The sequence below is a fragment of the Labrus mixtus genome, chromosome 20 (genome assembly GCF_963584025.1).
Source record: "Labrus mixtus chromosome 20, fLabMix1.1, whole genome shotgun sequence".
NCBI lineage: Eukaryota > Metazoa > Chordata > Actinopteri > Labriformes > Labridae > Labrus > Labrus mixtus.
In genome coordinates, this window is record NC_083631.1 from 5224567 (window position 1) to 5242118 (window position 17552).

A 17552-nucleotide genomic window follows, 5' to 3' on the forward strand; every position below is an offset into this window, starting at 1 on the left:
GAGAGGATTTGATTCGCAATGTGAATCGTCTTTTTTTTCTTTTGCCGCTCGTGATTTTCCTTTGGCGCTGGGTAAAACCACTTTGGGGGGCGCCAAATAATTCTCTATGCAGGATAAACCCTGCCACCTCTGTGTTGCCGGGTTGCTCATATATTCAGTATAGGGCAGTTCATATCTGCAAGAGGGACCAGGTAAAAGCTTAACTGTACATATTTTTAAAGTGGTACAAAGGGGAAATATTCAGCAATGTGCATACAAATACCAACATATTACTATGGTATTTTTTCATATCCGCACAAAAGTTGATATAAAACTGGCCCAGCCACAAGCTACAGACAGTAACGCGCAGGCTAGATTAAAATTCTTTGTTATTCGGAGTATGCCTATCCTTCCTTTATGATGAAAAAAGACCAACAGTTAGTGGGAAGTATTCGGTTTCTATTCTCTGAAGATATTTCTCTTTAATGAATCTGCCAATAAAAGTGCAGGAAGAAACAAACCATGATCATTTAGTTTTTCAGCCACAACATATGTGAATGCTCATCAGTACATTCTAATATATGTTGGCTGGGGTTGAAAGTCTGTATACTAAAGTTACAGACTGTAGAAGCCAACTGACAGTAAAATAAGTAACATTTCCTAAAAATGTCTAAACATGACTTGGCCTGTATTGTACATGATGTCTAGTTGTACAGTTACAAAACCCTTAATTTCAAAGTCAGAGAAATGCATATTTTTACTCAAGGTGCTTTTAATTTGTTTCCCTTCTCCCTTAGGAGGCCGAGGTATGAAATGGGTAGCAGTTTGTATGTCACAGTCCCTCCATGTTTTGTCTCTTTAGGTGAAAACAAGGTGCATGCTGCGAGCCTTTGTGTCATACATATCATCAATGAGTGCTCCATTGCTGTATAATTATACCTACTTCATCTCCCCCTTTTCTCTCTTTTCTCTCTCATATGCTCCTGCTTGTTGTCAGTGCTGTGCAGCAGAGTGCATCAGTGTGTATACCTGCTTACACGTGCCGGTTTACATAATGAGATGGTTTCCAAAAGCTGTTGCATTGTGTTCACAGTAATGAAGCTCAGATGGGTTTTTTGCTCCATGTGAGTAACCTTGGCTTGTTGTGCTCAACTTTAAACTCAGGATATTTAACTGTACATCACTTAGTCAGCCTCATAAAGCTGTTTTCCCTCTTACTGTGATATGCCCACAATGAGTCATACAGCGGGCTAGTAAACATTTCTGTTTACCTTCATCGTCACCGAAACACTAATTTATCTTTTTATGCTGTTTTGTGAGTTAACTTGTGTTTCGCACATTATGCTGACTAATCAAATCCTTCACCTGGGAATCAAACCAAGAAATGTTCTGTCATTGTGTTTTTCATCAAGACCTGCCAATTTCAATTTGTTGGGAATGTGCATTGTGCTTTTTTGAATTCCTCAAAGAGCTATTAATTCTACGCAGACTCTAAAGAAAATGCTGCATAAATCATTTTTTTGCATTACCAGGGCATTCTGGGTTGAGAAAAAAATATATTGTCCATACTTCTTGAATTGTAAATCAAAGATTTCATCATCATACAAGACTATTGTGTCTTTGGGCAATGATGCAACATGTACTGATATCACTGAATTGCGACTATACAATCCCGTAACCCGTCTGCAATCATCTTCTGATAGACAATATGCCTCTGGGAATGGAAGCTGATTTGTCTGTAAATTCATTGAAACCATTAAGCGGTAGTGTTTAATGACTTCCAGGCGCCACTTACTTTTCTGTGCATTGTTTACGTCTGCAACCTACAGTATAGTCAACATTTCTCGGATCATACTTTCCAGGAGGAGCGCCCATTCATCTGTTATGTCTCAGTTCGACAGTAGAACGTAAGACATACAGAGGTTTCACTCAGTCTCACGATATACTAAAAACAAAAAAAACTTCTAAAATGATCGTTTATTGAATGGAGGTCAGATGATATCTGATTCTGATGCGTATCAGGTAGCCACACAGCATCAAGCAGATCTGTGGCTCAAGTGTAAATGTTTGATCCATAATGGATTGTTAGCTGCACCTTTATTCCAATATCAGTTTTTTAACGACAAATAAATCATCATAAGAGTCGATGGGAGCTACTGTTCCTTCTGTTTTGTTTATTTTTTGTCCAACTGGACCTTTTTTATCTGCACATGTCAAAGCCTGCTGATTGACGATTTGTCAATGCAGCTCGGACTACAGATTTACTTCAAACGGAAACCAGAACACTATCCATGCTGAATATCCAGACCCCGTGTACATCCTGTACATATGTAGAATCTGTACAACTGATCTGACAATAAATGTCCATTGAATATATTAGTTACATGTATTTAAATATAAGTATATATAATATGTGATTTGACAAACCCCATATATTACAATGCAAAATAATTAACCGAAAGCATATAAAGAATTTCTTTAAAATGACAATATAGATGGACCCCCAGCCTCTGTATAACATCAAATACTTTCTTTTTTGGCATGTAATACTTGGGACCTCCTTCCCTAAGACAGATAACTGTGCCCTTGTAGGATGGGCAGTGAATCACCGTACATCCCGCTCTTTTGTACCAGATCTACTGTATTTACAGAGACATCAGAGATGGGGTGTTGTTTTTGTGTCAGACTTTTGATGAAGTCCCTGCTGCCTTTGTTGGCCTACAAGTCTTACACAATCAACTGTACATTTGGTCTCTCCAGGCTATGACTTCTATCAAGGAATTAAGTGAACTTGCGAAACAAAGACCATTGTTCTAATGTGTAACAATAAGCGATCTGAACTACTATCTAACTGCGGTAATGAAAATTAATCATTCAAGCACTTACGGCATCAACTGTGTGCCAGCCAAACCAGTGGCACATCGCTGCCAAGCCAAGACACAACTTGGAGAGTCGGGACATTCCTGTAAGTGGAGCAGTTGTTGATTGTTTTGCTTATTGCAAAATCTCTTCCACACAGACGAGTGAACATTCTGGATGAGTTCCCCATTAAGGACTTGTGTAACTCAACATTCTGCGGCCCATTAAGAAACACAAAGACAAGGCTGCACGCCGCACAGTGAGAAAGAAACCTTTGCTGTAAATTGCTTAATGGCAGTGATGTTATGTTGAGGTAGTGAGGTGAGAGATAAGATGTCTGCTGCTGATAAAATAAACATCTTAGTTTAAGGAGAAATTAAGACAAAGGAGGGTGAGGTAAGCAAGAAAGGTCCTCATCAAGCCAATCCAGCTACAACAAGCAGGCCTGATTTTATTTCATTAATGACTGAAATTCCCCGAGCTAACTGCCTTTTTATGGGTGTTTGAGAACAATAGAACGCTGTTGCTGTGTTGTTGTTTTGTGTGTGGTTGTGAGAGAGTAAAACTTTTTCTATCATTCTCTAACAAACACACATGCATGCTTGCATGAAGATACTCACTTTTTTGGTACAACTTAGAACCGTTTCATCATAATACAGGTGTTCTTTTCTTTCCATTTGTAATAGGAATTATTTCTACCTGTGACTTTATTTTTCTGCCGTCATTTGATTCTTCGTTGAACTTGAATCTGCTGCTTCTCTGCCACATTATTCACCAAGATTAATACGTGTTCTATCATCTGTGCTGCATGTGATGTCATCTGGACAAAGACTGTGTGCACAGCAGGATACATTGTAAGAGTTAGAAATAAGATGAGGCAGTTGCAGTGATGCATTTATTTTTTTCTTATATGTGTGCGTGTGCATACAGGATAGTGTGTGAAGGTGCATGTACATGTTTTGACGGAGGTATGTCCACATATATGACCAATGACAAAAGCTTTGTCTCCATCCTAGGGGGAAGGTGAACTTCCTTGCTTCTTTAGAGTCTGCAGGGTCTCTCTGTCTGTCTCTGCCAGAACAGCACATCCATTGTTAGGGGTTGTGGAGTCCTCTGCTTTTTCATAAGGTCAGAGGGGCTACAGGTAGCGGAAAGGACAAGATTAATCACCTCATCTAGAGCAGGCAGGGAGGGGGCGATAGACCAAGAGATGAGAGAAATAGGTGGGGCAGGGAGGGAATTAGAGGGAAGAAAGGGGTAATTGAGAGGGGAGAGGAAGGGGAAAAGTTATCGGGGAACAGACAAGGAGGAAGTTGAGGATGAAGAAAGGGAAAGAGAGACAGGTAGAGACGAGGGGAAGTAATTACCTGCATAAGTGTCTTTGTTGTGCTCAGCGGTGCATTCAGCGAGAGAGGCATGGCATTGAAAAAGAAAGGTGGTCAAGGGCAATTACCTCAACGCAGCTTTGCTTGCCTTTGATCCCCTCACTATGACTACATAGTTTAGTTTTGAGCACCATAGTAAAGTTTGCTGTGTGCTACATCATCATCAACGATATGAAAGAGATTTCATCAGATGTATCACTAGTCCTGAGTAAGTTAGCACTGAATGTTTGTCCCCTTTGTCACAAAGCACATCATTTTCATTTCCCTATCCATTTTAATCCGTTCCTCTTTTGCTTTGGTCATCATTTACATAAACAACACATTACTATTTTTCCTCGATCTGAAACTGTCTGCTTCTAAGTTCTGTAAATAAGCAGGCCCCTCGGTGAGTGCAGATGGTCACAGATGTGAGGAGAGTTGTGGGCACTCAGACTGCAGATGTTGCCCTGACTAATTGCGATCAAAGAGTTTCAGATTGTTTGTCATGAGTGTGAGTATATGTGTTTTCATCAGGAATGTCCATGCCTTGATGTTTTGTACTTGCAGTTGTGTGTGTTTGCGTGCTGACATGCACAACTGAGAGCACTGGTTGCATGCATAGCCCAACACGATACAAGCCGAGTTGTATTTGAGTGTGTCTGCGCATCTGTGCTTGTGCAGTTGTAAGTATTTTTTCTTAATAATACATGCATGCGTGTGTGCACTTTGTGCCCTCTGTGTGTGTGTGTGAGTCAGTGGCCAGCTGCATCGCACTGGGCCTACCTGTGGGTGTAGTTGGCCCCAATCCACCTTCTGAAGTCTGCTTTTTATTCAACGTCACATAAACAAATACCAGCAGGGTCCGTTCACTTCCAAATCACTCAATAACATCCTCAGATCTCCCTTCAACATCTGTTGACCTCAAGTTTTTTTTTTTTACTGGGAGGTTCATGTAAAGCAACACTTTCATGTGTGTAGAGTGCAGAAAGGTGTGTTTGACTCTGTGAACCTTTTCATTTCAAAGAGCTGCAGAGTCTAGGATTCTGTCATGAGCACAGACATATCCAACACCTACACATTATTTTGTACAAACCTGTGTGTTTTCATAGGCAATATATACTCAAACGCAGACAGCCTGGTGAAAACACACACATCCAGTGTCACACACTCCCCACATATACCCAAGAACGGGCTGGAACTTGCCCCACATTCACTCAGCAGGTCTTGTATGCCTTTGATATGCCTGACCCTCTTTTATTGTTTTTTCTATATTTCTCTATAAGACAGGCGGTATGTAACTGATTAGATAGATAAATATACCCCGAAGGTGAGAGACGAGCAGGGAGGAGAAGAGGAAGCACACTGGAGTTTTCGCTTGTCCCAACACATCTCAGCAGAGGAACTTTAATCTGCTGAGGCTTCATGCATTTAAACTGCACGATTAGGAAGAGTCTAAGAGGCGCTTTCCCTTCTGGGCTGAAACAGAAATTAAGTGCTTAGGCACAGCCCTCGTTTTGTTTGTTTTCTCAGCGCTGCTTTTTAAAGATACACTCGGAGATAAAGGCTGTGGTCATGTGCTGAAACAACACAGAGTCAAGTCTAAACCCAGGTGCAGCACTAATACAATGTAAAGATACAGAGAAAATAGTCAAAGCTTATTTATGCACATTTGTTTCTATGACGTTGTTCTGTAATATTCCAAACACCACCTGTGATACATAGGTCATAATAATAACGCCTAAGATCTTATGGACTTGTTGGACTAAAGTGTATTTTTTCTCCGTGGCGCATGTTGTTACTCTATGAAGGTTTTAATTGTGGATGGTTAGTGTTTGTTTGAATGTGGATAACGTTAAAGAAATCAGTATTGTACACATTCAAGTGGGTGTGTTTTGTGTGGGTAATCCAGAGTCCTCAGGCCTTTCTCTTTGGCTTTGGTGACTGAGTTTACACAGTGATGATGGCTTCTCTTTCTGCTCCATTATGCCACTCTTTCACAGAGTAAAATGTGTGTGCACACACAAACGCGTGCACGTCTTTTTGTGTTTGTGTGTGTGTGTGTTCCGTATGTACGTATGTGTGTGAGTGAGACAACAATTCGGGAAGAACACCATAATACGAGGTATGTTAGTAATCACTATGTTCTCTCTCCCTCTTTTCCGTCTCCCCTCTCTTTCCTCCCTCTCATTCTCTTTCAGTGACATATTTGATGCCATGTTCCCAGTCACCCACATTGCAGGAGAAACTGTCATCCAGCAAGGTATGTATTTATGTTTGTTTGGATGAATGTTGCCATAATTATTCACTGTGGATTAGTTTGTTTTTCAGCAACAAATAATCCTCAAAACATTGGATGTGGTGTCGGTTAAGTTCAGATATTAAATGTTTTTTGAGGACTTTGATTGAAAACAGTGGATGATCACTGGAAGTTGACAAAAAGCCAATATTTAAAATAAGTGAAATAAAGTAAGGCTTAATAAATTATAACACTCAAAGACAGCTCTTATATTGTGAGTATTGCTGGGTAAGAGTGAATATAGATACAAGATACATCAACCTCACATATCACATAGCTCTGATGTGCCAGTCACAAAAGCACGATGACAATAGCTCAGCAAATAGAAAGCTTCTTCTCCTGGACGTTATGTTGTTGCCTTGACTGTGCAGAGCAGACTCATTTGTTCTGTATAAATGTGCAGCCAGAGGCAGATGTTTTTTTTTTTAAAACATTAAATAAGTGCAAACTCAATAGAAGCAAATATGAATCCTACCATTGTTGTAATTCTACTGTAATTCACACTATAAATGTCAATGTTAAATGTTAAATGATGATGGATCTCAATACTTAAATATGTGCAGCTGGATACTGAAAAACAAAGTTGTAAAGAGTCTGTTGCACAGAAGTAATAAGCTCAGTCACATGTGTCTTACATAAAAGAGTAGAAAACCACCTTTAACTGATGTTCTTAAGGTGTGAGTGATTGTTCAGTACTAATGCTGTTTTTATGTCATTAATTCAAAGTAAAAACGTATTTACTTTTTACTGTCATGCATTATTCAGTCATTGTTGCTCAGTGCAAAACCTTTAGACACTTTTTCCACCGTAATAATTGTCTTGTACTCAGCGTTGGCACCAAAATACCACCCAGACATACACGCTAATTGAAACATCTTCACAATGCCAAATGGTCAGTTCTGTTTTTGCTTCAAAAATAGCCACATTTTCATTGAAGCATGCACCGTCACTACTTGGGTTCATTTTATCCCTCCACTCCCTCGTTCACAACCCCTTTACTCTTCATGCCCCACTGATACATTCCCCCTGGTTGGAGCAGATGCCAGGCCCCTCTTTGCCCGACCACGGTTGTCATAGCCTTCTGGACTTTGAAGCAACACAGAGCTAAACAGAGCCAGACTGTATTTTTACTGCAACCCCCACTGAAACTCCTTTAAAAACAGACATAGATATATGACATTAAATCAATACAATTTTACATTTTGCCTCTTGCACATTGCACGATAAACCTTGGTTCAAACTCGCATGAAATCACATGGACATTATCATAAAACCCCATATAAACACACAAGAAGTCTTGTCTTATACAAGAAGTGAAGGAAAACTGCAGGTTTTTAGACTGACTGGATCACACACTCATTCAGTCCCTCCCTCCATACTCTGAGACAACATCCTGGATTATCAGTCCTAATTTGGTGATAATAAGTCTAGCTAGTTTGCAGGGCCCCCAGTCCCAGACAGTCCATTGTTATATACACTACAGAGTGTGGTATACAGTATATACAGTACAGCACTGATGTCATTGCTAATGTATGGACTACTGTGCAGCTTCAAAAACTCGGCCCTGCTGAAGGCCTATCACACACTATTTAGACACAGCCTGGAGTTATCGACTCTGCGGCTTGAGTGGTATTTAAACAAGGGTGAATTAACTGTCATTACATGCAAAATGGAGCATAGAGGTATTTTCAGTATAATCTATTGTCTAATGCAAGTCCTAAATGATTGGTTCTTTGAATAAGGAAATACATTATTTATGATTTTGTGTGTGTGTGTGTGTGTGTGTGTGTGTGTGTGTGTGTGTGTGTGTGTGTGTGTGTGTGTGTGTGTGTGTGTGTGTGTGTGTGTGTGTGTGTGTGTGTGTGTGTGTGTGTGTGTGTGCCTATGTGTGAGAGCATGCGCTATTCAAATATTTGCCTGCACTCTGAGGCACAGGGGGAATGGAAAGGCGCAAAACAAAGACTCAAGCACCCAAGTGATAAAAGACAGGAAGAGAAGAAGAAAGGAAAGACAGAGCGAGAGGGAATTGAAAGAGAGATAGATGAGATGAAAGAGAGAGAGGCAGAGACAGAGCGAGGGAGATAGCGGCAGGCCAGGTTGCAGCAGGTTGTATGTGTATGTTTGTGTGCCTGCCTGGGGTCTCCTCTGGGACAGACCATCAGACAGACAAGGAGCGTTTTGTGTGACAAATAGAGCTGTATGATTAACGAGCTCTCTCCTCTCAGTATTAATTAGCCGTGTGAACTCCTGTGAACTTTAAACACAGGGCGCTCTCAGCCTTTCAACTCTTCAGGTGAACTTATACACACAGTCATACACCCTCACTTGGTACATACAGAATGCATACACATGCATACTTTTGTCAGATACTCATGCCTCATTTCCCACTTGAGCCTCTGAATGGAGTTGCATTAATATCTTATTGTAAGAGGTAGCTGCAGGGTGAGCTTCATAGTGCTCATGTATGTGGCTGTCAGTCATCCATATTCATTTCCCTTGAGCCCTATGTAACGGATAGCATAATTAAAGGAACACACACGCCACCATTTTTCAGCCTTATCTTCAGACTAGACCCTTTTAGCAGACATCAACCAACCAGATCCCATAGCTCACTTCGAGGGTGATCATTGTCGTGAAAGCTCAGAATCCTCCTGTCATTGACACAACAGGGATCCAGTGAGCAGACCAGACAACATTGTCAGTTGACATCCTTGTGCATAGGAAAACTGCAGATCAACTAGCTGATATAATGCCTTATCACTTAAATATAGTCTAATTAGCTGCATTTTTTTCCACTCGGGTAAGCAGACATTATAGATGGTACTCTTTTTTGCAGGGGTCGCTAAGATGGACTTTCTCATGACCAATACACAACTTAAGCATAAGATAAACTTTATTAATCCTGTGAGGGGCAATTTAATTTTCAAACTGACTCAAAATGACAAAGTAAGTCTAAGTTGTCTCAACATCTTCAGAAAGAGCTCTTCTGATTCTAGGAACTTTTTGAAGCTTGTGGTGCCCCGATTTGCCTAACTTTAAAGGGTTAATCCAGTAGTTTTAATTATAAAACAATAACAATCTAACTCATGACAAAAACAAGCACAATTGGTGGTCCAGTTGCATGTAACGTTCACATTGCAGCTACTGCAGCCTGTTGTATGGCTGCGTGATGCAGAATCTACTCACTTATACCAAAATTATTTGGATGAATTAGTCATTTTACCAAATATTGAAAAAAATAAAACGTAAAACATCAAATGTAATTTACACATTTAGGAACATTTAGTTATTCTTGTAAAGATTTAGGCTATCTGATTTTCTCCAGTTTTTATGCTTATATAGCATTTGAATTTGTTGTTGATAATCTTCTAATCAAAAAACATGTATTCCTTTCCTTTGAACATTTTCAAATAGTGGTTAAGGTGTGAAAACGAGTTGTCTTCTTTTGAGAACAAAAAATAAATCTTCATTTTACTGAACTGGTTATGCTAAGGCACCTCTGTTTCATAATTTCCACTCTTAAGCTACACAAGCAGCTGTATTCAAGACTGCTGTTACTGATAGTTTATTGGCAGTTCCAGTGAAAAATGCATTGTGGAGGAGGCAGAGGCATCCTGACGCTCGGCCTGCAATAAAGCTTTTAAAGCCCCCCCCCCCACCAGAAAAAAAAATAGAAACTTAAGACCTGAAGCAGTTGTTCTTCAAAGAAGGAATGGAAGTTGACAGATATGAGGGGGAGAGTGTGATAATATATTTGCCTGTGTGGTTTCAGGGAAGACAAATTCTTACCATTTCTAAAAAAAAAAATAAAAAATGTAAATTATATCCTCCTGCTCAAAGGAAAGCGTGTTTAAGAGTTTGGCCAATGATTTAAATCTCCTAATATACTCATTTGGTTTTAAAATCCATCCTTGAAAACTTAAGCAGGAGGTCAAATTTATAGGAAAAAGAAAGATTTCCTATTGGCTGCAGGTCCTGCTTTCTTTCTGCTGTCTCACACACTCCTGTGTTTCTCCCTTTCTCTTCCCTCCAGGCGATGAAGGAGACAACTTCTATGTGATTGACCAAGGTGAAGTGGACGTAAGTGGAAACACAAGCACACACAAACAACTCACTTTTTTTTCCAATAAGATGTTCCTTTCATTTGATTTAAATCGGCGTATAGAGAAATTACAAATAAAGGGAATTCCATTATGATGTGTGCCACTGTTATCATTTATCCCCCTTTTGAGGAGAAGGCTATCAGGAGGATTTTGACTCAGTGGGAAAACCCTGCCTTCGCCACTCATGTTGAGACAATGATACCCACTAACAATGGACAGGTTGTATTGGATTGCCCCCATGTTTTGTTCTCTTCAAAGTTCGGTTCCACTGAGATGCCAATCTGGACATGTCTATACCCACCTTTGCAGCTATCCACAGCAACATAAAGGCAGACAAACTGAGAGCATCTTTTGTCTTAGTAATCCTGAAAGAGAGCGATTGAGTAAAGTGGAAAGATAAAACAGGAGCTGACGGAAAGTTAAACAGGAAGTGACCCTGTCAGCTTGCCTAGTCATTAGCTAACAGGGATAAACATGTTTGGAAGCTTGGCGGAGTATAGTCAATCCACCTGAGAGAGATTAAGTGTAGAGATACAGAGATGGTGCCGTGACGGGGGACTGTGTAACACCTACTTCTTTTCATGCAAATTTTTGCATGAAATTGCATCGTATTGGATGCTATCTTAACAAATTCTGACAAACAATGATGGGCCATGACTGAATTCCAAATATTGTTATATGAGCACATCAATACCTTTATCTAAGCAGTGGTTCAAAGGCTGAGAACATCTGCATCACTTCAGGACTAAAACTGCCATATTTTATCTTACCTTGGTACGTTTTAATATAGAGGAGATATTCCCCTCTTTTCCCTTGCATGAGGTGTTTTTCCCTTTTCCCAAATATCTACACAGTTAGGATGTCTTGTGTAAGATCAGATATTTCCCCTTATCACAATCCTGCTCTTACAATAGAGGGTTTTTAGAGAGACACTTTGTTTTTTGTTTTCACTACTTATCTAATCTATCTCTGGCTTGTCTCTTCTCAAACAGATAGTGTTGAAGACACTGGGTCTAGTGGTCCTTATAGGTGTTACAGGCTGTCTATCTGTTTTCCTCAACTTGATCCCTCCCTAGGATGTGTTCCCTCCAGAATTACAAAATGTTGGGTATATTTTGTTGCTTGCAGTAGCAACACATCCTAGGCTTAAAGTCAAAATTGTTTTCTTCAACTTTCCATAACTTTCTCTGGACCAGCTTTATGAGACATTCTTGCGCAGTTGCCAAGTAGCTGCAGCATCACTTTGTGTCTTTATCACCTGGCTTGCTGTGGGTTTGGTCTCTTTTTCTACCAAATGGGAAATCTCATACTTGTCACCCCCACAGTGCTCAACTGCATCCGTAACCGCTGCCTCCCAGCCACAGCTCAGTCACTGAAGGACTTCAAGCTCAGTGCCGATACTTTTATAAGTGTCAAGACATCTCCACACTTATTAAAGTGTGAAGATGTCTCTCATTAGACAGGGATGTAAATCTGCTGACAAACCATAAACTGCCTGCAAGCTGACAACTACTGCCACTGATGTAAACACCCCACCATGTCTGCACACAGACTGATTTACTTCCAGACATTGGCCTGTATTTATATGGGTGCAGCACAGTTGAAATTAAAGCTTTCATTCATGACCTTGTTGGAGAAAAATGCATTTATGCAATTTGTTGTTAGATAACGAGTATGCATTTTTATTTAAACTTTATATTCCCTAGTTAGCATCTATTTAACTGTTGGTATTTGTTTAATCCATTACTGTAGACTGGTTTATAAACAGAAAAAGTAAAATAATAATCATATGATGTGTTGTAATCCATGCACTAAATGTTTGTACACTGCTAATAACTGCTGAAGGGATTACAGAGTATCTTTTAATCCCAGATGATAACCTCAGACATTTTGTGACTTGAAATAATTCACTTAAGTACTTTAACTTACCTGCAAGCAATTATTTTGTGATTAAAGTTTATTTTAGTGTTATTAGAGTAGATTTGAGAATAAGAAATGAAGTGCAATAATTGCTTACATATAGCCAATGGATAGACAGACCATCTCTCTCACAGCTCATGAGAATGTGCAGAAAAAAACAAGTAACTACAAACAGAAATACATAGCAACACTGTCTGCTTATTCACCTTTCAGTGCTTATGATTTGTTGCGTCTTAATTAGCTGCAGCCAACATTGAAATGAAAATTCATTGACAGCTGTGAGACAGCATGCATTGTTCAAGACTTGAATTGCCTCATTATGAACTCCATTTTACCTTCTGCACAGCACTGACTCAATACAGCACAAGTGTTTCCAATTCAGCCTCTATGGACCACCTCTTTGCAAGCTTGATCTTACACCACGCAGCTTCACTCTCGCATACCTGATTCAGTTCAAGTGTAATGCTGCTCGTTTGAGCATTTGCAACAGATCCACCCGATCAGAAGGTGCATGACAGTGTTTTTAGAGCTTTATAGAATAGGACACACAGAAGATCAGAAGATACATATTGAATAGGAGAGTGAAAAATACTTTTACCTGTATGTTCTGATGTAACACCTAAGCAAAACTCATATGATTGTTCTTCTAAGCCTGCTGTAACCCCTCCGCTTCCATTTGAAGCCCCCGGTTTATAGAGAAGGATGAGTCCCCTGTGGTCTATACTCTGGGCCTTGGATAATGGCTTGCAACAATATTGGCAATCCACAGCCACGGAAGAGATACACCCTCCCTCCCTCTCTACTTCTTTCTCTCTGTGTTATTAAGTCAACAACATAGTGGCTAGTGTGTCGACAGGTGAAACCGTAGCGGCCCCAGAGAGAGCCTGGATGAGTCTCAATGAGGTTGTATTGTCTGAAGAGCTATAGTGGCTGGCCTAAATAGAGCTATGTAGGTGTGTGTGTGTGTGTGTGTGTGTGTGTGTGTGTGTGTGTGTGTGTGTGTGTGTGTGTGTGTGTGTGTGTGTGTGTGTGTGTGTGTGTGTGTGTGTGTGTGTGTGTGTGTGTGTGTGTGTGTGTGTGTGTGTGTGTGTGTGTGTGTGTGTGTGTGTGTGTGTGTGTGTGTGTGTGTGTGTGTGTGTGTGTGTGTGTGTGTGTGTGTGTGTTGGGAAACAAGCATGTGAGTGCTTGCATGGGTTGTAGATCTGAGAGTAGACCCACAATATCTACCGGGGCTTTCTGTCCTCCATCACTCCTAAATCAAAGGAAAGGTCCTAACATGACAAGACAGAGGAAAATAAAAGGAGGTGGATTGAGAGATAGAAGGGATAGAGGGCCTTTTAGAGGGTCTCATTTGAAGGCTTAGTGGGGATCAAATGCTTAGTGAGCCAATCAAACAGCCCGGAGACTGAGGAGAGGGGGTTGAAAGGTTTAGGAAAGGTGTCTCAGGGTGGGAAGTTACAATGACAATAAGAAAATCACATTTGACACAGGTTACCTAGCGATGATTGGTGTTCTTCAGAAGCATTTAAGACCGTTATAACACCCTCTTCATTGCTGTGTTTCTTGTTCTTTCTGCAGGTGTATGTGAATGGGGAGTGGGTGACCAGTATCGGAGAAGGAGGCAGCTTTGGAGAGCTCGCTCTGATCTATGGGACTCCCAGAGCGGCCACCGTCAAGGCCAAGACTGATCTGAAACTGTGGGGCATCGACAGAGACAGTTACCGACGCATCCTCATGGTAAGAACATCTACCAAAATCCACCTCCTCAGTACACATTACAAGTTAAGCTTACCTTTACTGGCCATACTAGAGCTTGGTTGGAAGCTGGTTAGGTTGCTTTTTTCCAGGTTTACATTTACATTTTGTTAATAGTGGAGTCTACTTGTAGGCTAACAATCATCGTCATTCACCAAATGCATTCAGGCTATATCCATTCTTGTATATTTTCCTTTTTAAAAACATAACATTTTTGCTATTCTTAAACTGAAGAAGTGACTAAAAACTGCTGTTCAGAAAAAGAATTTGCTGTGTTTCCCACACATAGACAATACTTGGCCGGACCGCACGTGTATATTCAAGGCCTCCCAAGTACATTTTTCAACATTTTCTTTATCCATATAATCGAAAATACAAGATCAAGAGAGGTCCACTGGTACGTCCCTCCCATAAATGCACCAATTGAGGTGTGACATCACATGTTAAACCTGAAGCTTCTTCAGTCTTGGTTGTAATATCTGTCTGCAGCTGCTTGCTTCCTCAGCTGTCGTTCATTCTTAGTTTAGGATGATCATTTGGTCATCATCAATAAGCCTCCACATATGCTGATTCCCTGATGTGAAGAATAACTGGGGAAACATTTCAAAACACAGGTGATGTTAATTGAGTGTCTTCAACATACTGCTGATGAATTTTGTCAAAAGAGCAGGGCAACAAAACAAAGGCATTGAAGGAGGGTGATAGGACGGGACAAGCCCCTAAAATAAGTTATAGAAAAAAGCTAAATGAATATGTATGCAAACCTAATATATAATATAATATAATATAATATAATATATAATATAATATATATAATATAATAATATATATAATATAACCCCCCCCCCCCCTGCCAACTTCAACGCCTGACATGACTTCCAAGTGTACATGACTTGTCAGGAATTTTTCCAGGTATTTGTCTGTTAAAATAATGGTATCAAACTTCAGACATGCATATGCAAACAAAATCAGATTATGAAAGGATACATAAAGAGGAAAAATCCCAAAAAAAGAAGAGTACTACAGTACATTGGTGTACTGAACACAGTACAAATATAATATACAACCTCATCACACTGTATGTATAGTATATGTCCTCCCTCTGGACCTCTTAAATTTCCTTAGAAAGTTATTCAGCAGCTTTCAATTTGACACTCATAAAATCCACCTCCATGTATCCTCCCACTTTAATGTCTCTCTACATCTGTTGCTAGACGGAGTCAGGGGCAATAAGAAAAAAAGGGAGTGCTGTTGGAAGAGAGGGGGTCAACAGTAATGCTCTACACACACTTCCCTCTTCAGGAGCTTATCTAGCAGGAATGTCTAAATGTTTAAACTGGAAACACAAGGTGCTCTGCCCCAGCTGTCATACAGATTCACATACATGCACATTTTCAGTATTATTAGAAATACTAATTACGTTTTGAATGTGCCTGTGTGAGTCCATATGCCCACCTAATTACTTCATCAAATGTTTCTCAGCCTCCTGAAACTAAATGAAATGGCGTACAGTTAACCTTCATGACCCCAGAGTAGATCTAAGCCTTCATCGGCAGTGAAGCTTCTGCTCTGCTTCAAACATTTTGAACCTGCAGAGGTGGAAGAAGGTTGTTTTTGGACCTTTCAGCTCAGCCTAAAGTTGGCACCGGCCTGCCCTGCACTCATGTCACCTCTTCAGCACATAGTTAAACTGAGGGCACAGACTGCCCTGGTAACCTTTCTTTTAGGAGATTCTCTCCCTCTCTCCAGCTCTCATTCCTTCGTTCCCTCCAGCAGCAGCAGCAGGAGGGGAGACGGGGTGAAGCAGATTTCAATTATGTGAACCTGTTGTTAATTATTGCTGTCAATGATTTGTAAAGCTGTTTTTATAAAGTGCGGTATTCTGGCAGCGTCTTATGCCAACACAACGAGCATTCTCAGTGTGTCTAAGTATTTGTGTGTGTTTCCCAGTGAAATTATGCCGAGTGTCTGCAGCTAGTTAGTCAGGAGCCTGGGAAGGTGTGCGGCTGCTTCCATCAGTTTTCTTTGTTTTTCACATTTGCTCTCTCCTGTCCTGCTTCTCTGCTGGAGCTCCAAATACTTCAATGAAAATCTTAACCAAACTGTATTTTTGAACAAGTTATATCATGATGATTCAAATATTCACCTAAAAGAAGATTCCCCCTTTCAATGGGAAATGTCCTTGCTTTTCTGCAGTTTTTTTGCAGGGGTTTGGGGGTCATAATCAATTAAACATATTTGTGTTGTAAGTTGGACAAAGCAACACATTTATTGTACCCTGGGAACTAATATTATGACTAATTTTATTTTCTAAGGGCGTTGCATGTGGTACCCCTGCATATCAGATGCACATTTCGATAATTTCCCCTTCAGTGTGTGCCATATTCACACCCCCAATGGCTAAAATGAAACAAACCCCAGCCATATTCAGAATCACCAAAACTGGTCTTCAGTTTCTTTCAACCACTGAGTCGATGTTGATGTTAGAATCTGTGCCAGAATATGAACATGACATTGATCTTGTCATTTAAATCAGAGCTAAGGTGTAAATGCTTCAAACGCACCTTATCTTTCTTGTCCTGCTTTAATCTTTATCCAGGAGTGCATTTAGTAAATAAAATAACATAGTTCCCTGTGATAAATACACTCCCTCCATTGTGTAGCCACCTGTCAAACAATACCCCACTTATCATGTCATCTTGGTAATAACACACACATGGCTACAGACAAAGCTGTTAACAAAATGACAGACCCCTGTCAACAAACAAAGTACAAGATGATAGGAGACAAAGAGAAATTATACCAAGAAATGAGGATGGATGTTGAGGTGTGTATGTGTTTGTCTATTGGACAGAGATGAAGGTGATGGAGATGGGGTGTAAGGTACGGTTGGTTTAGTCTGGCTTGGCTCCACACCTCAACTCTTTGATGATTCCACCTCAAAGACAGCGAGCAGACACAGAGGCTGGTTCATCTTTAACCGCAGGAGGAGCGAACACATTAGGTCTAAAAGGAGTAGGGGAGTTCTGTACATGAAACATGTGCTCACGCCCTCCCAAGAAGACAGGAAGGATCGGGTCTGATGCAGGAAAAAAAAATGCAAAACAAAAATATGTTCTCCAACAAAAAACATGATAACTTGAAATTTTAGAGTCACAAATTTAAAAGGTATCATTTTCATTCCTTCTACATCAGTACACTTCTATCTTGCTGACATGACTTTGGCCCACCCAGCCCTTCTCACACCAGTCGCATAAATCAGACCTGATGTGTAAT

At 40.3% G+C, this 17552-nt stretch overlaps 1 protein-coding gene across 4 annotated transcripts in view; it reads left to right on the forward strand.

The window, feature by feature from the left end:
* prkar1b (protein kinase, cAMP-dependent, regulatory, type I, beta) overlaps window positions 1-17552 on the forward strand; it is a 61907-nt gene that overhangs the window by 30805 nt on the left and 13550 nt on the right. For all 4 annotated transcript variants that reach the window (XM_061027391.1, XM_061027393.1, XM_061027394.1 and 1 more), the window contains 3 exons: window positions 6401-6462; window positions 10532-10578; window positions 14100-14258. In XM_061027391.1, the coding sequence (XP_060883374.1) occupies window positions 6401-6462; window positions 10532-10578; window positions 14100-14258 (268 nt within the window). The remainder of the gene's footprint in view (window positions 1-6400; window positions 6463-10531; window positions 10579-14099; window positions 14259-17552) is intronic.